This window comes from Salvia miltiorrhiza, chromosome 2 (assembly GCF_028751815.1).
Source record: "Salvia miltiorrhiza cultivar Shanhuang (shh) chromosome 2, IMPLAD_Smil_shh, whole genome shotgun sequence".
Taxonomy (NCBI): Eukaryota; Viridiplantae; Streptophyta; class Magnoliopsida; order Lamiales; family Lamiaceae; genus Salvia; species Salvia miltiorrhiza.
In genome coordinates, this window is record NC_080388.1 from 53,314,824 (window position 1) to 53,338,692 (window position 23,869).

At 35.6% G+C, this 23,869-nt stretch overlaps 2 protein-coding genes and 2 long non-coding RNA genes across 4 annotated transcripts; 1 reads left to right on the forward strand and 3 right to left on the reverse strand.

Moving 5' to 3' along the window:
- Positions 1-7,830: 7,830 nt before the first annotated feature.
- LOC131010202 (uncharacterized) lies at positions 7,831-8,324 on the reverse strand. The gene is made up of 2 exons (XR_009096509.1): positions 8,217-8,324; positions 7,831-8,106 (listed from the first exon to the last, which is right to left on the reverse strand). It is a non-coding gene; the product is annotated as an uncharacterized LOC131010202 (long non-coding RNA).
- A 9,447-nt stretch (positions 8,325-17,771) lies between these two features.
- LOC131009737 (uncharacterized) lies at positions 17,772-18,329 on the forward strand. The gene is made up of 2 exons (XM_057937145.1): positions 17,772-17,981; positions 18,051-18,329. Exons 1-2 carry the CDS (start codon positions 17,796-17,798, stop codon positions 18,327-18,329), a joined length of 465 nt encoding a protein of 154 aa, XP_057793128.1. The 5' UTR covers positions 17,772-17,795.
- Positions 18,330-18,628: 299 nt separating this feature from the next.
- LOC131009738 (uncharacterized) lies at positions 18,629-20,044 on the reverse strand. Its single transcript, XM_057937146.1, has 4 exons — positions 20,025-20,044; positions 18,942-19,962; positions 18,831-18,875; positions 18,629-18,748 (listed from the first exon to the last, which is right to left on the reverse strand). The coding sequence occupies exons 1-4, from the start codon at positions 20,042-20,044 to the stop codon at positions 18,629-18,631; spliced, it is 1,206 nt and encodes a 401-aa protein (XP_057793129.1).
- An 83-nt stretch (positions 20,045-20,127) lies between these two features.
- LOC131010189 (uncharacterized) lies at positions 20,128-23,116 on the reverse strand. Its single transcript, XR_009096497.1, has 3 exons — positions 22,740-23,116; positions 21,000-21,082; positions 20,128-20,374 (listed from the first exon to the last, which is right to left on the reverse strand). It is a non-coding gene; the product is annotated as an uncharacterized LOC131010189 (long non-coding RNA).
- Positions 23,117-23,869: the final 753 nt, after the last annotated feature.

Consider the following 23,869-nt stretch of genomic DNA (forward strand, 5'->3'; position numbering starts at 1 on the left):
TGTTTCATAAGATACACATTTCCATACCTTAAGAAATCGTCTGTGAAAGTTGTGAAGTACGAAAATCCACTTTGTGCTTAAGTTGGAAACAGTCCACATATCACTATGTGAATCAACTCAAGTACTTTAGCTTGTATTCTTTTCCTAGAAAGTGGCTCGTTGGTCATTTTAACCTTGAGATGTGATTTCACAAGCACTTTAAGACTTTACGTCAAAAAGTGTGAGATAGTCTAACTTTCTCGATCTTGTTAATCATTTCTCATTAAGTGATCAAGCCTACATGCCAAAGTTAAGTCGGACTATTCGCATTGCTTGTGATGGTTTATTTTACACACTGAGGATATTTTGTTCGCATTGAGCAAATATAAAGTATTCTCAAGTGAAATATTTTCATCTCCATTAAGCAAAGTAGAATAAATTCTATAAGTAAAATGGATAGAAAAACTTCAATGTCTAACACGAGAATGTAAATTATATTCCTTGTAATTCCAAGAACAAAATAACAATCTAACATGTCCACAAACTCAGAGATAGATCAAATCCATAAGACATTATGCATTTAGCAGCAACTATTGCTCAAAACAAATGCGTAAGTCAAATTTCCTTGGTCCCACTCTCCTGTTTTTAGTTAGACAACACACATTTTAAAAATGTGTGAACTATAACTCGTATCTAATACCCAGGAGTATGAGTTGTTACATGTTCACCTCAATGAAAAATATACCAAATTCTGCTATCAAAACATCCAATGTTTTGAACATCAAACATTATTCCTTCCAGTGTCCTTTTCTTGACAAAAAGGCATTTCATCTTTGGGTAACTTCTGCTTCTTTTGGTTTCCACCTTAGGATGCAAAATTTAGTTCTTTGATCCTTCTTTTACCTTTTCTTTCCTTTTTGGGTTAGAATTGGCAGAAGCATTAATCATAAGAACTTATTTGTCCTTAGTGGAAGACGATTCAAAATCGTTCTTAACATGTCATGAAACTCATGGCAGTGTCACTGTCCTATTGTTCATTTTGAATTCACTATGAAGTTCACAAATGAGACAGATCATTACTGCAAGATTAAGTTGATTGAGACAAATATCGGATAGTCTCGTCCCAATCGTGGCCATCCTCTCAATTAACTCAATCTTTTTCAAGACATCCATAGAAACCTTGTCTACTCCATGTAGATTAATCCTGAAGAGATCCATGAGTATCTCATACATTATGGTCTTAGCTTCTAAAGCATTAACACTCTTCAGGTGCATCAACATCTCAATCGAAACATGTGATCATGTTGTTTATGCAGTTCCAAACCCATAGACACAATCATGACACATTTAGCAGAAGTTACATCATCCATATGTTTCTTATAACCTTCAATGTCAAACATTTTGAAAGTTTCTAAAGTCACATTCAAGATGATGTTGATTGATTTCTCTAAGACATAATCAATCATATCTAGCCTTAGCACCAAACGCAACTTGCGCGGTCAATCCAGAAAGTTTGACCTAGTCAATTTACCGTATCCAACAAACATAACAAAACAGTTGCAGATAAATAAACAGAGACAAAAGAAAGCAATAAAAAATCGACCAAATAAGATCACAATTATTATACTAATCAAACAAGGCATTTTGTCTTGATTAGCTCCCACTATTTTTGCATATTTTATGACCCCAACATGAAATACGAATTTATTAAACATAAATTATAGTGGTCCAAGATCCAAGTCAATATTATGCAGCCTCTGCTTGGGCTGATGACTACAATAATATTACTTAGTAGGCCTCTAAGCCAATTGCAACAACCATTTTGCAACTCTTGGTTGATTAATCCAATTAATCTGCGTCCTCTAATCACTTTGGTCGAGTTTCACGCCACAAATGATCAAGCAAGTCAACCCCATCACACGGTGCCAACCTATGCATGAGCCTTGGCCTTGTAGACTAGAGCAAACACTTAGGTGTAAATACTCTTGGTCGAAAAGGATGGGTTGCTCAAACAATTATGATGGACGACGCGTTTTGTGCTTACACAAAGACTTATATTTAGTGGGGATTTAGCATGTGATACTAATTGCTTATATTTAATATCCAATATTAAACAGCAAAACAATTACTGGGTGCCGCCTACCCAGGCATAAAAGCGGTCTCTAACTACTATAGTTAAATAATAAGCATAAAATCAAATAGCATGCTTATCACAAAACAACACAGAATCTCTACGAATAAAATCCATTAATCTAATTAAAATTTTATTCTCCAATTAAATTATGGGTTAATCGATTCGTATTAATTCCAAATTAATACTCCAACATTATTATTTCAAAAATAATAATTTCATATATTAATTCAAAATTAATATAAAAACTCATCAAATATTATTATTTCAAAAATAATAATAATTCATGATTTATAAATCAAATTAATGAATTAGTCAATTTATATCAATTCCAAATTAATATAAATATACATTCAATATTATTATTTCAAAATAATAATACTAAATAAAATTCATTAATCTAATTAATTTATATTGATTCCAAATTAATATAAACATACAATAAATATTATTATTTCCAAAATAATAATAATCATAATTTATTAATCTAATTAATAAATTTAGTTTTGAAATTGGGATTAATATTATTAATTCTAAATTAACAACAGATTTTTTTTTTTTTTTATGAACTGTTACAGCCCAACGAGGGGCCTTTAATTAAAATGCAGGCCTAGCCCATTTAAACCGCAGTCCAGCTGTCCAAAAGAAACAGGCCCAGCCTAGGGCCCAAGACCCAATCTTAGTAGCTAGGGTTTGGAAAAAGGGGTTTGCAGCAACAGCCGCTGCCCCCTTCTCCTTCCCATCGCCACCCCTTTCTCCTTCCCGTCGCCACGCCCGGAGCCACGCCGCCGCCGCTTGCATCTGCGACGCCGACGACATCGTGTCCTACCGGAGGTCTCCATGCCGATAGCAGCTCGAAGCCGCGTCGGAGGGAAGCGCCTTACAGCGGAGGAAGCAGCGGAGTTCTTACCGCGACAGAGCAGTTCCGCCGTGCGAGAACTCCACCGGCAGTCGTCCTCCCATCGCACGCCGCTCGAAGCGATGTCGTCGTTGATACAGTGGTCGCGCGCCGCCGTCATTCAGCCACCATTTCCGCACCACTCCGGCGTTCGAGCTTTTGAAGTGGGAAACAGTTTCGAAGGGACAGAAGCACGCCGGCTCGAAGCCGCGACCCAACGCACGTGGCGGAAGACGGTCAGGAGCAGCTCAGCAGCGAGCCCCGAGCCGCCTGTCGCCGCCTCCAGCGGTGGTTGACTCAGATCCGGCGATAGGTTCGAATGCCCAGCAATTTTCGATAGCAGCCAAACGTTGGCGTCGTTGCCATGGCTTCAGCCCGGCTGCGCCTTCGGTGGTCGAGAGCCGCCTCTGTGGCGGTGTCGACGGTGATGGGCTGTCGAGCGCAGCACAAAGACAAGCCCCAACAGCGCCACCCCACGACACATGGCACAGCAGCGGCTGTCGCCGTCCGACAGCTTGAACGAACGCCGGTCATGATGCGGCATCGCCGCCCAACGGCAATTTATACACCATGTACGTTTGTTTTCTTTTGAAACAAAATCCAATTTCATTTTGCAAAATCCAATTTCAAAATTTCTTTCAGCGTTCTACGTTGCCCAGCAACATAGAAAATCAATCCCAATTCAATGAATTATTCAATTCTAAATTCATACTTCAAAATCAGATTTCTAAAATCTAATTTCATTAACCCATAATCAATTAGAACACAATAGCAATTGTAAATCGAGCCCCGGGCTCTGATACCACTGTTGGTTATCCTTGACATCATCTAATGATACGCAGCGGAATATACATTCAAGGATTAGATCTAGATTTACAATTGATTCATGTGTAGAGATTACAAACGTACACAACAATAAAATTAACTTACTCGTTGTGTAGTAAACATGCGTCTCGATTCCTGCGAATTGAATCCACCACTAGAGGTATCCACGTGTATGTCGATTCGATGCAGGAACAATTCCCAGTGCATGTTTCAATCTTCGACAGCTAGGAAATCTCCGATTGAAACCATAGTACTCTCTAGGTGTTTTTCTCTTCTAATGTTTTCGTATATTTTCATATTCGATTCGTAAGACCAAGCTCCCTTATTTATAAGCGAAGAAGACAATTCTAAATTGTCTTGTCTTCCTTAGTCAACAATTACGACTAAGGAATTCACACTTGAGTCAACAATTACGACTAAGGAATTCACACTTGAACTGTCTTACTTAGTATTAGAATATATCAAATATATCCTAATCTAGTCCATAATATCTTTCAGTGAAGGAAGGTAGAACAACGGCTAGATAAAGCATGAAGATGATTGCCAAGTTCTTCATCTTCTCTATATATTTTTACTCACCCAAACTTTTTTCCTGTGAAATGGTAATGCAGGTTTGAGATCTCTGCGAGTGATGCTTTTATATATGTAAATTTTTTGATTATATTGATTTAGGATATTAGTAGAAAAAAGTTAGCTGCGAATTTAGTGGTGTTTATCGTATAAAGTGGGAAAAAGAAATTTAATTCCCAAAAGCTTTTGACAAAAAATAATTAAAGAATGTGCTTGTGTTGTGATATGTAAATGATAATATTCTCATATATTTTCCTTACAATAAATAAGTAAAGATTTATTGAATTACATTGTCCATATATCCCACGAAAATTAGTACTTCGTTCTTTTTTGAATGTTTCTAAACTTAGTTCAATTTCTTAATTAAAAACTTCCCTTGAAGTTGTCTAGTTGAAGACAGTGACATACGAATTTGTATAAGGTTGTCTTAGTCAACATCCGTAGAAATTATGTGAATATTTACTTTGAAGAATTAAACCTTCATGGATAAAATTAGTAAAATTAATTTTTTGTTTAATTACTTAAATAATCAATCACGATGTTATCAATAATGCAAAGTAAACACCCCTTATATGAATTATGACATTTTTCTACTTCTAGTGGTATTTAATTTTGGGGGCGCGTGAATATCCAAATTACAGATTTTTAGTTCATAATTTATATTAATCACACTTAAAATTAATTAAGATTTAGGGTTGTAAGCAAGTCGAGCCGAACCAAATACTTTCTGATTCGAGCTTGATTCGTTTAAATATTTAAATATATATTTTAGCTCAGTTCGAGCTTGGCTCATATAATACTCAATAATATTGTATTCGAGTTCGAGCTTGACTCGTTTGATATTTGTATAAATTGTGTTCGAGCTTGAGCTCACTAAAAGTTCTTGAAAGGAGCTCGAAAAATATTCAAAATGCGCTCTTAATTACTTGTTACTCAAGCTCTTTTAGCTCGTTTAAATGCCGATCTAACGATGTTAGTGCATTGGCTCAATTGATCAAAGTTCACGAATGTGTTTGCAAACAAACGAATCAGAACATATTTACGAGCTCAAAGAGCCGAGCACCGCCAGACTCGAGCTTAAAATAGAACTCATAATTATTGATAATACATATGATTAGCATTTGAATGATCGAACAAATAAGCTCTTAATTATTCAATCCATTAAGCTATATAAATTAGATTGTCATTAGTCGATATAAAGTGCGTGTCGTTGATCGATCGCTAACTGTCTTTCGGCATAAACTCTACGGCTAGGGGGTGTTTGATAAACTATGTGGGTTAAGGATTGATAATTAATAACTAGAAGGCCCATGGTAGGAAATGAAACTTATGTAATTTAATGTGATGTTTGATAGATCAAGATTAAAATCTAGATAACATGAATTAATTGTTTGATATTTTAGATTAAATAGTAAAATTACTATTTTAACCTTATATTAAATTAATTAAAAAAATAAAATACTACTCCTATGAGATCTGCTAGTCTGCTACCATTTTTATCCCGTCTTAAACCCCAACCCCCCCCCCCCCCCGCCGCCGCACCGCCCCTCTCCTTCCAGCGCCCGTCGCACCTCCGGCTCCCCCACACCGCCAAAGAGAATCTGCCCATCACCGCCTCCCTCCCTCCAACACCGACCCGCCCCACCGCCAAGAAGATTCAGCCCACTGCCGCGTTCCTCCCTCCCCTGCAAACCCCCCAAAAAAGCAACAACCCATTTCCTCTCGCCTCTCATCCCCATCAAAACTCAAGATTCAGTCGCGCGTCGCCTCCTCCATATCCACATCTGGAAACCCAGACGATCCCTCCTCCTGGCGCCACTAACACCCACTCCTGCGCCGCCGCCCCTCCCCAATTTGTCCAGCGCCGCCCCTTCTCTCACTTCTCTTGTCGATTTCCCCAATTTTTTTTGGCCGATTTGAATTTGAGGTTTTCTTGCCAATTTTCCCAAACACACAAGAACCCAATTTCTTTTAGAAAGAAGGAAATATATGGCTAACAAAGCACCCATTTTTTAAAATGAAACACACAAGATCCCATTCTGTTGTTGCTTGTTGCAACAATCTCTTGCCGCTGCATTTTTCTTCAAGTGCAGGTGAGATGTGGATGGATCAAAGAAAGTAATGAGTAGAGGGCAAATTTGGAGAAAAAAAAATATAACTTGATTCACTGTAGAATCAAGCTTCCCTAACCGAGGGAGACCCCCGTGCCTGTATCCACGATGAAACAGTGATTTAGGCCCGGGCCGGACGTCTAATCCGGGCTTCTCATATTCGGTTCCTTCTCTACCAAATGAAAATATAAGCCTAGTTAACAAGCTAATATGCCCTTAAGGGCCTGTTTGATATAGGTTTAAAAGCAGGATAAGTTAAATTAATATGGATTTATGTAGTGTTTGATATTATGTGTTACTAATATGGTCAACTCCAGGTTTATCCCAAGACTCTGGCTTATTTTGTGAGATTAATTAACCCATACTAATTATCCCACCTCCCCCATGGGATTAACCCACACTAATTATTCCACCCCCTCCATAGGCTACTAATTTAGGTATTTGATATGTTAATCCAACCTATTTCAATGGATACCAAACACTTTTTGGGATTAATTACCAATGATATCAAACACCTATCTGAGATTAGAAATCATGACTAACCCACACTAAATTATCAGGATAATTTATATCCTGATTAATCTAATACTGAAAATCAAAAGGGACTATCAAACTGGGCCTAGATGTAAAAAGAGATACAATATATATTTTTTACTCATTTTCTATAATTTTCACGTATTTACTATGATGATTTTTTTTTTCCGAATATGATGGAATATTTTTTCGAATAGCTCATTTTCTATCCAATGTTAAATAATAATAATATCATAGGTTAGGGGTGTGAAAATATTTTCCAACATTTTCTCTTTCTTTCATCTCTAGGAAATATTAATAAAAAAATAAGAAAAATAAATATTTTCTCATCTTTTCCTATCAATCATTTTCCAATGAAAGTTTACCACCAAAGTAAACGCACCCTTAGTTTTGATTTATATTACTATATTTACTATAATTTTAATTATTAATTAGAGTTTACTAATTCAATTAGAAATTATAATTAATTTTAGATTTATTTATATTTTTAATTGATAATTGGTTTTTAGGAATTAATATTAGTTCATCCATAATTAGGGCATATTTTGTAATTTCTAATAATAAGTCTTTATAAAATAGTGAAATTAATGGTATATCATGAATACATATATGCAAAGATAATGATATACTATTATATAGATTATACATACATAATAATTATATATGTAAATATGGACGAAATTAGCAAAAAACCTCAAATTTCAGCATAACATATGACAACAAAATTTTAACTCGATTACATGCACTACTCTCGGATGGATCCATTACTCATGATAATCATATATGCTAAAAAAACGAAATCCATTATTCAAAAGTTCAAATAAAATAAATACATAACATTATTCTTCCAATTAATTCCTCAATATTTCAAGACTAACAAAGAATCTGACTAGTGCATTTGCTCTGATTTTTTCCTACATCAACACAACGAATTTTAGTGGGCATTTTGCTTGCTGGATAAGCCCCCAAAACATATACAACACACTCACTTTGCCCATTTTTAGCGCATGCACCTTTTCTCGGAATAGCTGGAGCCGGACAATATTTCAACGCTTGCCCTAAAATATTATAACAACCAAGGTTAGAAAATTATGTAATTAACATACATATGAAAAGTGCAAATATTTAATCAATTAATAACATAAAAATGGGAATATTATGTTCGTACCAAGAGAAGGGGCGAATAAAGATAGAAGAACGGCAAGGCAGAGCATGAAGGTGACTGCGAAGTTCTTCATTTCTCTCTATATATTTTTAGTCTCCCAAAACTATTTTCAATCGAATATAATTAGGTCTACAAAGTGATCTTTATATAGTATAGGTAAAAAAATAAAATGAAACGGCTGAAAAATCTGAAATGGTATGATGATATTGATTTAGAATAATAATTAGTAGAATCAATTAGCAGCGAAGTTAGTGGTGTTTAACGTATATGGTGATAGAATTACAATATTTAATTATTTACTAAAAGATTTTGACAAAATAAAAGATGAAAGAATCTGTCTGTCTTTGGGAGTTATGTAAACGAGATTATTATCATATTCCAATAAAATAAAGATGGAGTTTGTATATCACTTCCTTTTTAGGGTGAAAACGTCCATTACTATTCAAAAGCCGCATGGCCCGCATTAATTTAGTTTTCCGAAAAAACCCCGATAAAACGTAATTTGTTATTCTTTTAACAAATTATGTTATTAGGCTTAGGGCTGTGAATCGGGTCGGGTTCGGGTACCCTACCCAAAAAAATCGGGTACCCGAATCCGAAAATCCCCTGAACCCTATACCCGACCCTGACCCCAAAAACGAAATCGGGTACCCTAATACCCGACTCGGCGGCGGAACAAGCGGCTGGGGGGGCTGGGCGAGGTCGCGGCTGGCGGGGGCAGCAAGCTGCTGCGGGGCTCCACTGGCGGCACGGCGGCGCGACTGTGTGAGGGTCGCGGTGGGACTGGCGGTCTGTGAACGACGGCGACGGCCGAGGAGAACGGCGACTGCGGGCGGGCGAAGGGCGCCGCTGGGTCGCCGGAAACGGAAACGATTCTGGAGTGGGGGCGGCCGGGCGAGCTGGGATTGGGGAATTTGGGATTTGGGATTTGCGAAATTGGAAGGGCCGAAGGGATTCAAGGGAAATAGCTGGGATTGGATTACAGTTGTGCCAATATATTAAATAATTTAAAATAATTCAAAATATATTAAATTAATTAATTCGGGTATTTTTGGTATACCCGATACCCGATCGGGTATACCCGATACCCGATTTTCTAACACCCTAAATACCCGATCTCGAACCCGAACCCGATTTTTTCGGGTATTGGGTACCCGATACCCGATTTTTTCGGGTCGGGTAATCGGGTACCCGATACCCGATCCCGAAATTCCCAACCCTAATTAGGCTAATTCTTTTATTTTTTGAGACCGTTATTAGACTAATTCCATACAAGAAGAAATCATAAACATACAAAAATCAAGGATAAATATCATTTTAAATTATTAGTTATAATATAAACTATCGATTTTTTAAAATACTGAACAATTAATCAAAAATCAAACACTAAAATATGAGCCCATCATGACATATGTCACATATCACGAAACAAAAATTTCAACTTGGTTACACTTTTCCATTAATCGGGATGGATCATGCATGAATCACGATTCAGGATAATAATGCCCAAAACCCAAATCAATTATTCAGAAGTGCATAACTTTGAATTTCTAAATTAATTATTCACTATTTCAAGAGTCGCAAACAATTTGACTAGTGCATTTGCTCTTGTTTTTCAGTGCATTAATGTTTCACCCGTGCAATGCAGGGGGTTACGTGTGATGTTAAAATTTTATCCGTTTAATTATTATTTTTAAATAATACATGAATATAAATTTTGTGAAAGTTACTAAGAGGGGTGTATTCGTTCAGAAATTCTGGATTTTAAAAATCTACAAATTTCACACAGATTCTTTATGTATTTTGGAATTCTAAACAGAATCTGTACAAATTCTGAACGGATTTTGGACGGATTTTAGATGAATTTAACAAAAAATTGACGTGATTTTGATGGATTTGAAATCTACCATCCCAGCGCTCGTTGGAGTTAATTGAGCGTTGGGACAACTCTCACTTCGTGCGGTATATATACATCGCGCGAACGCTGGACAGATCCATGATTCTATTTTTTCCTCCATCGTGCCGCAAGAACAAATTCTTCCTCAAATTCTCAAGATTTTCTTCCAATCTTCTCACACCCAGCGACCGCTGCCTCTCCACCGCCTCTACCGCCGCCGCTCACCTCCAACAATCGCTGGAATATGGTGCGAACAAAAAACGCCAATATCATGGCCGATGAAGATTTTGAGCAAGAGGAGAAAGATTTCACGGAAAGGTACATGTATCCGTTTCAATTGATTTCTGAATGGGAGGGTAGAGTATTTAAGAAATTCATCGAATCAGAGATTACTAGGCCTCATTATTTGGATTGGGTTTTGATTAGGGATCTTCAAATTGAGGCTAGAGTAATTAGATATTTAAAGAATTTGGGGATGGATAATTTTGCTAAGAATATTAATTTTTCCGGATATGATCCTCTGTGTTATGAATTCTTAACTACCATGTCTGTGAGTGGTGATAAGAATAAGATTAAAGTTAGGATGAATGAGAGGGATTATCAAGTTAGTTTGGCAAGAATGAAAGTTGTATTTGGATTTTCCACTAGTGGGGCAAAGGCGAGAAACCTAGATCATTTAATCCTAATCAAGTTTGGACTGAATTGACGGGGTTTGAGAATTGGAATTCTTCTGGTATGCCGAATGGATACATTAGAGATCCGGCATTGGTCGTTGTGCACAAATTGATTGCATATAATGTGTCCGGAAAGGAGTATGCAAACAAAGTGAATTCAACTGAAGTGTATAATGTTGTTTTGTGCTTTAAATGGCACAAAAGTTTGTATTTCAAACTTTATTTGGACGGCTATGACTCAGATGCAGAATCGGTCTTCTGCCCATGCTTCTTTTTGTCCCATTGTCACTGATTTGGCATATGCATTCGGAGTTCTAACTGACACAAAGGGCAATCAGGGTGGTTATGAGGAACTCGATCCTTAGTTCATTGATTTTAGTGAGCTAAGAGGAGCTCAGTTGATTTCTGATTGATACACTTTAGTTCCTCCTGCAAAAAGGCATTGTGTTAGTCAGTTCATACACTCCGAGATTGCATCGGGCCGTTGTCCTCCCACTTTTACTGATTCTGGAGCCGGCACATCCGCTGGTGGCAACGAAGAAAAGGAGAACAGAGATGAAGATCAAGAGGAAGAGGAAGATGGGAATGAAGATCAAGAAGCTAGTGGTTCAATGTCGAGAGATTACTATCAACAATTTCAGAATGATTTGACCTCATTCTGTACTCACATTGACTCTTCTTTTGGAGCATTCCAAAATCATTTCGACTCTTCAATTGGATCATTGAGGCAAGAGATGAATGCTTGATTTGATGCACATAACCAGCAGATGGCCGATTTACAGCTGCAGTGGGAGGCTTGGAGAAATATGTGATCTTTTTAAGTTTTCTATTTGGATGAATGTTTGGATTGTTTTTGAATTTGGATTCTATTTATGTTTTGGATGAATTGTATTATGATTTGGATAATTTGTCTTATGTTTATGTTTTCTTATGATGGATTATTGTGTTTATGTATGAAAATTACAAATTGCACAAGTGTTGTTTGATATATTTTTGAATGTTAACAAGTTGAAATTTGCAAAAGTTGGAAATTACAAGGCAAAAATTGCACTAAATCGTCATAAAAATATGCTATAAAAAAAATAATAAAAAATAAGCATTTCCATCATTTATATAAAAAACAATTCATCAACATCCATAAAAAAAAAAAAACAATCCAACGAAATTTTAAAAATAATCCATCAAAACACCTCCCTAAACATTATCTTCGTTCTCATCATCTTCATTTCTATTGTTTTCATACATTGGCCTATTTTTCCAAATAGCATTAGCAATACTTGTTCTCCATGTATTAGCTTCATTTCTTTGTTGTAGTTGGCTTTGAGAAAGATATTTCAAATTGTCTGCATCGTTTTCAAGATTTGGTGCAGCATCATCTTCGACTGAAAATTCATCAAAACGACACTTTTTTTGAAGAAAGTCATGTAATCCAGCACAAGTCAATTCTAATTTTGCTTGTGTTTGAAATGAGAATGGAGTTGCCGTTTTAAAAATTGTGAATCGTGATTTGAAGATACCAAAAATTCACACAATCACGTTTCGTAATGATGCATGACGAAGAATGAATAACTCACTTGCATTTCTGGGGTGACGACCTTGACCACCAAATTCTTTGAGATGATATCGAACATAACGTAATTGAGCCAAAAATTGATGTCGGTTAGCAAATCCACAATCCACTAGGAAATATTTACCTTGGGGCACATGAAGTCCATTTGGTCTCGATAATGCGTCACTTAAAAGTTTTGAATCATGGGCCGAGTCTTCCCATCCACTAAGCACATAGATGAACTGCAAATCAAAGTTGCAAGCTGCCAAAATATTTTGCGATTGCATACCATGACGGCTACGATAATTACTTACGTCTCTGCCTGTTACCATGCCGGGATATGAGTTCCATCTATAGCTCCGATACAATCCTAAAATAAAGTGAATATGTTATACAAGAAAGCTAAATATTTCATATACTACAAGAGAAATAAGTGATACGTAATATAATATCGAAATGATCCATACCTTAAAGAAATGATTAAATATTGTACTTTCCCGAATTTTAGCCGGTATTGCTGTAGTCGGTTTAACCATCATGTCTGGTGCTATGGTGTTCAATGCTTTCAAGATTTTATTGAAGTTTTGACTAGTAGCAAAATGCGAACGACCGAACCTTTGACGAACATTACCATATCAATTGTTGTGTCCTACAATGATCAAGAATGTTGCCACCATTTCTTCAACAGATATGTATCGTGTATCTGTAACATGAGTTTTCTCTCTAATGATTCGGCATAATTTTATAAAGACATCCGGATACATTCTATGCAAAACTGTTTGGATCTAATTCCGTCGAGCATATTACGTACAAAATGATATCCTTCCCTAGTCTTTGGTCGTCGCATCAAAGAGTTGTCAATAGTCCGATGCATCATCATAATATTTCCTAATAAAATTATTATTTTTTTAGTTTCCATCATCAAGAGCTTAACCTTTTTATAAAGTTCAAGCTCATCTTCTTTTCAATTTCATCTTCAATTTTATCTTCATAATTCATGCTGCCATATAAACAATGAAACAATAATAAAAATAATAATAAAGGCATTTGATTAAAATACAAAAATAAAAATACGAATTCATTAATGATCAAAATAAAGTTTTAAAACAAAACACCAACAAAACAATGTACTTATAAAAAGATGAAAAAAAAAACATAGTTTTCAAAACATGACTGAAATCATCACTATCCTCTAATCTTGTATGCTATCCAACTTGCTCGTTCCTCAACAGTCATTTTCAAAAATCCATCTTTTTTTGACTTGGTATCAAACAAGTCAAATGTTTTGATGCGAACGTCTTCATCCAAATCTTGGATTTCTTTTATAGCATCCCAAGTTGTATAAGATCTTTCTCTTTTCTCTAAGAGGCTATGAACTCCATCAAAAGTGTTAGTTATTTTTTTAATTTCTTCCATGAAATCATGATGCGAACTATTTTCAGTATGACCAGAATTTATGTCAAACTGGGCTCTACTTCTTTTGGCAACAACTCTTCTCTGAGTGGAGACCTTAGACACTTCAGGGAATACCAAAGGTGATTTGGAACCAGATGATGGTGGATCATCTTGAGCTAGTCTACAAACGCCTCATTTTCAGCATCATAATTCAACTTTTCTATGTGCGGAGCTCTATTTTCATCAACTCCTAATGTCCTAGCATCAGTAGCACTATACCCAATCCAATTGAGTTTTTTCCTACAGCCACACCATTTCCAACAGCAATTCCCAAGTCATAATAATCCGGACAATTTCCATAGCGCAAGTATGCATCTTTTTGGTGAGCCTAACATAATAAAGAACAAATTTATTAATTAACTATATTATTTAAAAAAATTATTGCTAACAAGGTTAACTGGCAGTACGCATCCCATACTTCATCTGAAGCCGTGAACTTTTTAGTATTGTTGTTATATCCAAAACCAGAGTTAAACTTCATAAGTGTTGAATAAGCTAACCAACGGTTCTTAAACCATTTGATACGGCTTAGGTAATTGTTATAAGTCTTATTACACCCAAGTCTTTCATTAAGAATAGGAAGTATTCTTTCTTCAACGGTTACTTTGCTAAAGATACCACTATTATCACGCCATCCCCGATTCGCAGACTCAACCAAAATTTCTAACAACTCATCGTTTTGTTCCTTAGTCCATGGTTCATAGGCTGCCCTTTTTTTCATATATTGTTGTTGAGAATCTCCCATGATAATATTACTAGACACAAAATACATATATGTATATAGTATATAACAAAGAATAAAAGAAAAACAATAAAAACTTGAATAAACTCACATGCAATAGAAAAACTGAATAAGAAAATAATATGAAAATACAAGATTTATGAGAGAATACATTGCTAATAGCCAATGTTGAACCCTAAACTTTTTTCTTTGAGAGGCAATAAAAATTTGTGTGGTGAAAAAAACTGAATACGACGCTAACAATTTATAAAGATTTAAACGGGCCCAGCGACCGCTAGGACCCAACGTTCTTCGAGCCACGGCCACTGGAACCTAGAAGGCTAGAAGCCACGGTCGCTGGAACTCAGCTTGCGCTGAAATATGAAATCTAATGAATTCTCGTGGTCGGAGGTCGGATTTGTTCATGTGTATTTTTTGAATGAAATCAATGAAAATCAGTCCAATTTTAAAATCCATAGATTTTTAAATACCTCTAGATTTTAATATATTTTTAAAAGTCTGAAACGAATACCTCTGGATTTTTATAGAATTTTAAAAGTCTTGAACGAATACTTCTAGATTTTCATAGACTTTTAAAAGTCTTGAACGAATAAACCCAGATTTTAAAAGTCTGCAGAAATCTATTAAAATCCTGAACGAATACACCAACTAAATTCAAGTAATAAAATAATAAAAGATTCATAATTTATTTTAAAATGTATCCATTTACATAAAAGTTTATAAGATGTTTATACGACATATTATTATTAAACTTGAAACACACTTTGGTATAATCTTTAAAATAAATATACTCAAATATTTTATTATACAATTGTTATATAAATTATATTAATACTAAAATATTATATTTTAAGACTAACATTTTAAATTCCTCAAAAGAAATGTAAAATAATAACATATTAAAAGACAATTGCAAACTTGTCATCTTATAATTATAAATTTTGAAACATTATTTTATATACATCATCTGTAGTAGATGAACAATCTATTTTTTCTTCATTATATATCGAGATTTTTAGACCCCTTTGACTTGCAACTCTAGAAAGAACTACATAAATTTGACTGTGGCTAAAAACAGACCTCGATCTTCAAAAATAAATCCGCGTGAGAAAGTGATTGACCTTGACTTTTGTTTATAGTAATTGCATAAGAAACAATGATAGGGAACTGTTGTGGTTGAAACTTGAACAGTAGTCTTTGATCAACTGGTGTCAGTGTCATCCTTGGTATCAATACTTGATGTCCTGTGAGAACTTTCCCTTCCAAACCATGTATACCGAGTCTTGTAATGATCAATCTTGTCCCATTGCACAATCCATTGGAATGATCTATGTTTCTCATCAACATAACATGAGTGTCAACCTTCAAAACTAATTCATGATTTGGAATGCTAGAACACTTTAATGTATTTAAGAACTCAGGAGTGTGGATATCTTGAAATATGTCATTGCTAATTTGTATGTGCTACCTGAACTGAGATATCTTTGCTCCCCCGAAAAATTTAGAGATCCCATGTATTAATTTATGAGTTCTACTACATCCAAAGTAGGAGCAAGCATTGCTCGTTATTTAAAATAAGAATGGTCATGGATGTTGTTGGCATCAAACAAATAAGTGTGTGAAACAATGTCCCTTATTGGATCTTCAGATGATTTAATCAATATATCCTCAGGGAGATCGATAGATGCATAACCATCGTTATCGCTGCCATTTAATCCATCTCCAATACTTGCAATCAACTCTGGAAAATCTTTCAACTCAGCAGACTTTGTGTTGGATAACCTATTTTGAAGTATCATGTTCTTAGTTAATCATAACATTGTGCAATTAAGCCATAAATACTAGGAATTAACAATGGCATTCTCTACCATAAAAAAAAACAGTGGCATTCACAACATTGTCAGATGCCTTTAGGAATAACAAGTAATATCTAACAAAAATTTTCCACCAAATACAATACTCTTACATCCAAAAGGCAACTCATGACTCAATGAAGTTGAAAAACGTAATATGTCATGCATGCTCTATCTAAAGCTTCAAAGCAAAACTTCTAGGAAGCCATTCTCATGTACGAATTCTTAATAATGTTGTACACCAATTGAAGGGGCTGCATATTTTGATGCACAAGTTTTGCAAAAGCTATTTAATTGTGGCATATAAAAGCAAATGATTGTTTACTAAGTATATAATTTTGGGGTTGTAGGGGTAAAATAGTCAATTTATTTTTATTATTTTATATTGGGGTTATAGTAAATAAAACAAGGGCTATGAATTAGAACCACCTGCTTCAAAACTCAAAAAAACACTCCCAGTGTCCATTTTTACCACATACATCTATTCTCATAATATTTGGAGTTGAACAATATTTCTTGAATTATCCTAAAAAAAATTTAAAAAATAATAACAACATTAAAGTTAGAAAAATATGTAATTAACATACATCTGAAAATTAAAAATACTAATAACATAAAAATATGGCATATATTATTGTTATCGAGTAACTTATGTTAACTTGGACCAACGTTTTCTCGATCAAAAGATTATGTTAGTTGTATGCATGTGTTTGCTTAGTACTAAGGTGTGATTAATGTTTAAGGTTAAAGATTTTAGGTTTGAGTTCACGAGTTTGCTGCTTTTGCTTTAGCTTTATAAGATGTAATGATTTGAAAGTTCGAATTTTCGACTTTACTTTTGAATATTGTACATTCAAATTTGATTTGAATAAAATATATGACTTCCCCTTCAAAAAAGAATTTGTATGAGGTTGTCTCGATCAAGATCCATAAATTAAACTTATAGTGTTCCCAAGAGAATTCCAAACGATGCGAACTCTTGTCTACGAGCAGTGAGATCTAGAGATCAAACCCCATGCTCCCCCTCCTCAAAAGTCAAAAAATAAAATAAACTTTTAGTAGTATATAAATTCATGGGTTAAGTATCAAATAGGCCCCTATCATAGTGGCCCTTTTCACGTTGGGCTCCCTATAGTCTAAGTTGGGCCAAATAAACCCTTGTAGTCCAAAAAATCGAATAATTGGGCCCCTAGCCCTAACGGCTGGTAAACGCCGTCCGTTTTTTTTTTTCTTTTTTTAATCGGCGGTGGGCCCCACCTTATATGCAAGCTCAAATTCCCCTTTTAATTGGGAAATTTCCAAATCACAAGAACCCTAAACCGCGAATAGGGGCGAAAAAATTGAGAGCTTCTTTCGTTGTTTCTGCAAATTAGCGTAGGGTTTTCGTTTGTTATCATCTTTCGAGTGGAGACATGAGTTTCAATTCCGGCTCAGCATCTGGGTCGAGCTCGTGGCGTAGTCGCCGGCAGTTTGAGGGTTCAGACAATCCAAAGTTTTGTACTTGCGAATTTGAAGGTAAAAGGTTGAAGGCTTCGATAATGACCTCATGGACGGAGGAGAATCCGGGTCGGAGATTCTATGGATGTAGGAATTGGAAGGTATATTTATAACTTTCTATTGTTTTGTTTTAGTTGAATTTGTTGGCTTGAAATTTTCCTTTTTTCCAGTCGAAGAATTGTGGCTATTTTGATTGGATTGACGAACCGATAACTGAAAGAGCTAAGGAGGTTATCAATGACTTGAAGAATGAGAATGTGAAGTTGATGAAGACCAAGAATGAAAGCTCCAAAACTGCAACTATTGATATGGAGTGTGAAATTGGAATGCTTTGGGATGTTGTGCAAGAAATGAAGGAAGATTCAAACAAAATGATGAAGAAAATTAGATTAGTTTCATTTCTGTTTCTTGCTTCTTGGTTGGTGTTTGCCTATTTAGCAATAGCATAATGCCCATTGTAATTTGTTTGATCACCCTTTTTTGGAAATGAAATGCAGTATCTTTATGGAGTACATATCATACATATTTGCACTCAAAAAAATGCAGAATGCATACTGGAAACACTATCTGTTTGTTTACATGTTAATGCTATCATGCCATCAAAAAACACTGAAAAGCTTCATGCCATCAAAAAACAATACCAAACTGAAACTAAATACAAATTCCTTCAAGTTATGCTTTCAAGTCAAAAAACCAAGTTCTGCTATCAAGTTCTGCCATCAAACTTTCTTGCCACGAGGGGATCTCCTCAGGACCTCTTTTTCAGCTCAGCACCTCTCCATTTCTTACTCCAATTAGCATAGATGTGTCTTGCACACCATCTATGCTCGGCCTCTGGTGCTTGCTCTTTCACTGCTTTCATCAATCCCTATTAAACATACAATAGAAACAATAAGAATACTCATTTATATGTCTACTGGAATGCAAAAAGAATAGGAGCAGTGCATAACCTTTTGCATGTCTGATATTAGAGTCACCCTTGATCCATCACCAAGCTGTAGTTCATGCTTGAGCCAGTTAAGGAACCAATTTCAATTTTGCTTATTCTCCTTGTTCACTACTGCCCAAGCAATAGGAACAATCCCTTCATTTCCATCTGCTGTGAGAAGGCAACCGAAAGTAACCCCTTTCAAATGACATCCATCCAGGGAGATCAAAGGCCTACACTCACCTAGCCAATTTTTCTTACATGCATCAAGCATGACAAAGATCCTCTTGAACACCCTCCTGCCATTAGACAACTCATCCTTGGATAGTTGGAGTTCCACTTTGCTCCCTGGATTTGTCTCCTTCACCTTGTCAATATAGCCAACAAGGCATTTGAACTCCTCTACATAGCTTCCCTGCAGTGCATTGAGGATAGTCCTCTTTGCTCTTTTGCATTTGCCAAGACTGACATGGAGTTTTAGGTGATCTTTCACATGCCCCTGTATATCCTTAGATGTAAACCTAGGATTTCTATAGATTGCATCTTTGAAAAAATTTGCAAGATAGGCCTGAGAAGCACTAGGCACTTGTCTTTGCCTACAACATGTGTGCTCTGCCACCAATGTCTTAACAATAAGACCCTCTGTATCCCCATCTTTTGATGCAAGAAATAGAAATGGACAAGTACTGTCACCAATACAAACCACCCTCACCCTCTTAGGTTCATTCTTTAAGAACTTAAGCTTATAGCCAAAATTCACAGAATAAGTGTTAAGAGCATCTCTAACCTCCTTTGCCCCTGCAAAGGTCATACCTAGTTCAAAATGTCCTTGAACTCCCTGTTCTATATCCCCAACAACGGCTGCCTTCACTAATTCCTCATCGCTCTCTGTTAGATCCTGACTATATGTACTAGAGTCTGTCTCTGAACCATCACCGAGACCTAATGGATCATCTTCATTATCCTCTTCACTTGCATCCCTCCCCTCCTGTCCATCTAATCCACTTTCTCCTAGCTCTATCCCTTCCCCAATCTCTGCATCATCAATCCCCTCACCATCATTTTTAATCTCCAGTCCATGGATATCCTCTAAGTCATTACCTTCCTTTTCCTCATCAAATAAAGGCAATGGTGTAATATGGGGAATGGGATCTCTATCATACTCAGCAAATAAAAGAATTTCAGTTGCCCCAAGGATCTCCAGATAATCAAACACCTTCTTAGCATGCTCATCATTCCTAAGTAGCTGTCACACCCCAATTCTTGAATGAATAAATATAATCGAGGTGCAACTAATTCATAGAAATAAACAAGGGAAATACCTCGTTAAAACCCAAAATAGGATAGAAAGTCGGGCTATGCCCCTTTGGATCACAAGTTTTGTTTCATGTTTCTGACAACCAACTTTCATTAGCATAAAACTAGAATTTCAAATTTAAGCTCGACATGAAGTCATCTTAAGTTGAGAAAACAAAAGATGTATAAGAGTAATTGCTACAGCGGAAGTCTAACATATGAATTTTAACTCTAGCCTCAGCTCCGTCCCGTCAGCACCGGCCAGCCAACCTGAAAACATTTGAAAGTATTTTTGGGCTAAGTACTAATGTACTTAGTGGGCATGCATTTTCTGAAACATTTTATATTTTAATAAAGACAGTTTATCCAATCATACTTGACATGACTTAGAAGGTTTTAAATTGAAAGAACTTCTAAGCATGTTAAAACATTTTTCATTTGTGCGCACATGTCACACTCCCTTTCTGTTACTCGCTGTGATCCCGGACCTTTTAGCCACCGACGGATCCATTTCTCCCATTGCACTTGCCCTGAGGACGTAACTCAGACAAGTTGAATTGACCTCGGGACGCTACCCAGGCAGGCCTTACATGATACATGCTCCGGAACACATCCAGCCAAGCACCCTTATAACGCCTCTTACATGAATTAGTGCCCGATGGAGATCAACCCACCGAAACAACTAACAAGTGTACACAATTCTCAAATAACATGTTAGGCCATAAGAGAACCTCGATCGATCCATGAATTGCGAGCCTTAAACAGAGCAGAGTGCACATAAACATTTTATTGGATAAACAGTTTTCATTACATTAAATAAACAATTTGCATTTAATTGAAACATTTAGAGCTTAATAACTCAATCATATTTTGTACATTTGGAAAGTAAGCTCACCTGGTTAGGCAAAGCCTGAAGATCATACACATAAAAACCTGTCTTGGGAAAAGTAGCGCTAATCCTCCTGGTCATCACAAAGCCTACAAGAAATTCTATTCTTAATAGGTCTCGTGAAGCTAACTTAATATCTTGGGGAAAAATGCTTAACATTCTATGATTCATCACGCCGGGTTTCAAAATTTAATAATAAAGATTGAAAACTAAACTTCTTGAGTTAAGGACACCAACAATATCCTTACTCGATTTTCTTTAATAATTGGAATTATAATTAAAACCAATTAAATCATAAATACTTTTATTGCAAAATATAATGCAATTTCATGTCATGCTTAGCATATAATAAGTAATTACTTAAAATATGCACATAATAATAATTAATATTAATATGAAATCATTCTTTAAAGAAATAAATAATTAAACTTTATCAGAGTCTAATTAGTAAATTTAAACCAAGTCATTTTTTTAGTAAAAATGCAGCCCAATTTATTTAATAAGGCAGTCCACTTTGAATTAAAAATAAAATCCCAAATGAGATAAAAAAAATCAAAGCCCCAAACTCGTTACGCACATATACTAAATCTTTCATGAAACATCCTTTAAAATAAACTTTGATACATAGAAAATAATTCAACAACTTGAGCACTTAAGGGGTTGTTTTGCAACAGACACCAAATTTGTCTCGGATCTCCAAATAAGGCTCCAAAAGACATTCTGGAAACTAGACATTTCAAGGATCATTCTCCAATTTGAATCGAATGAAAAACAGTTCAAACGAGCAAGATATGCCCTCTCAAAGATGGGTATTTAACAAACAAAAATATAAAAATTTCAGATTTCCAGATTACAACCAAGTCAGTAGGCTTTCTTTAAAAATTCATATCTCCCTTTACAAAACTCCACTGGGAACCCCAAGGGTCAATTCGGAAACTAGGGAGAGATCATAACACTCTCCAGTTGGATTTACTCCAAGACAATTCATGGTTTAGAAGATATGACTGTCTAAATTTCAGTGCACAAAAAGAGTTCAAGTTTGGCAGATTCAAAACATAAATCGGAAAAACCACTTTAGGCTTCACCAAAAATTCTAAAACTGAACAAGTAAGTTCCCAACATGTCAGTGAATATTCAGTAGAAAGATAGGCTTGAGAATCAAAGATTTAAGTCGGCCTTTGAGACCTCAAAGTCGTAGGTTTGTTAAACCTACTGGATGGCTCAAGGAATAAGAACTAGATTTCAAAAATTTATACCGGTTGTTTTCCTTACTCAAAAATGGTGAGGCCGATTCCAAAAGAAAGATACGGGAGTCTAGAGTGACATACTCAAGTTTCAAAGATGTTCACCGATTTAAACTTGACTTATGGCCTCCCAAATATGGTTTACCAAAAATATATTCCAGATGGGCAGTGATGTTTAAAATTTCATAAATAAAACATGAGAGCTCTAAATATTCTTAAATTTTACCATAGTATAGAAAACATATTAAACACGATACACAATTAATTTGGGAATTTTTGGGAACCGTTTGGATGGCTGGCATCGCCTTGCAATACACTGCCGGAGCAGTGTGCTTATGGCAGATTCGCTGCCTTACCTCATGCACGGTTTTTCACCCAATAAACTCTACCAAAATAATCATCCAAAATCATAAAACATATCCTCACATAATATAGCACACATATGTGTAAAAATCCATGGTCTTAAAGCATTTTCTATTGAGAAAAACCAAAGAAAACTCACCCTCGAAGCACAATCTTCACTCTAACTTTACGCCCTAGGTTTCCCACGCTCTCCCTTACTTTGATACTACTCTTGGAGCTTAAAGGCTTCTATGAATTCCAACTTTGGTTGTGCAGAGAGAAGTAAGGATATAAGGGCATGACTAAAAGCTATTTTTTTTTTTAAAGCGTAGTGGTATGAAAACAAATTAGTGGTGGTAGGGAAAAATATTAGTGGTAGGGAAAAGAAAATATTAGTGGTGGTAGGGAAAAAGATTAGTGGTAGGGAAAAGAAAATATTAGTGGTGGTAGGGAAAAAGATTAGTGTGGTGGAGAGGTAGGTGATTGAATAAAATAAAAAGTCTTCCGGGTTGTACTATGAAAACTGTAATAATCGTTCAGTGTTTGCTTAAATAAATAGCTTGTGTAGATGCTAAATGCTTAATATAAATAAATATGCAATGCATATAAATTTAATAACTAAATTTACAAATGTTTTTGTAAATCATTTTTGTTGGAATTAAAATAAATTCATTTTCTTTATATCCGGTGTGAATCATCCTGACTTCTAAGTTCAAAATTACTCTAAATTTAGCTAGGAAAAAGCGGGGTGTTACAGTAGCACTAAACCCTTTTCAATAATATACTCTTCATCTAAAGCATACACCTTATTAGGTTTACTGCCATGCAAGTTAGTAAATTCAGCCATAATACGATCATAACTCATCTTATCAAATTCCTCTTCGATTTCAAGAGAATTATAGCCATCATAAATCAATTGTGCATTTTCAGACTCCCTCTTCCATATACCCCAGTAATTAAACACGAAAGTTAAACGAGGCATGCTGCATCACAAACAACAAGAAAAGAAAAAACCTCTTCACATTCCACATTGCATGTACGAAAACAGTGAAATTCGAAAAACAATCTTAACACACTTACCTTGATCGAGTATTGTTGGATGCACTGAAACTTGTATTGTTTAGAAACAATAACTCTTCTTTGCTGTTGCTCTGGTTCGATGATGAAGCAAGAAGGAGAAGAGAATGGAGAGACGATTCGTATGCTATGGTTGTTAAGGAACCCGCGCTTGCATATAAGGCGGGGCCCACCGCCTATTAAAAAAAGAAAAAAAAAAAAGACGGACGGCGT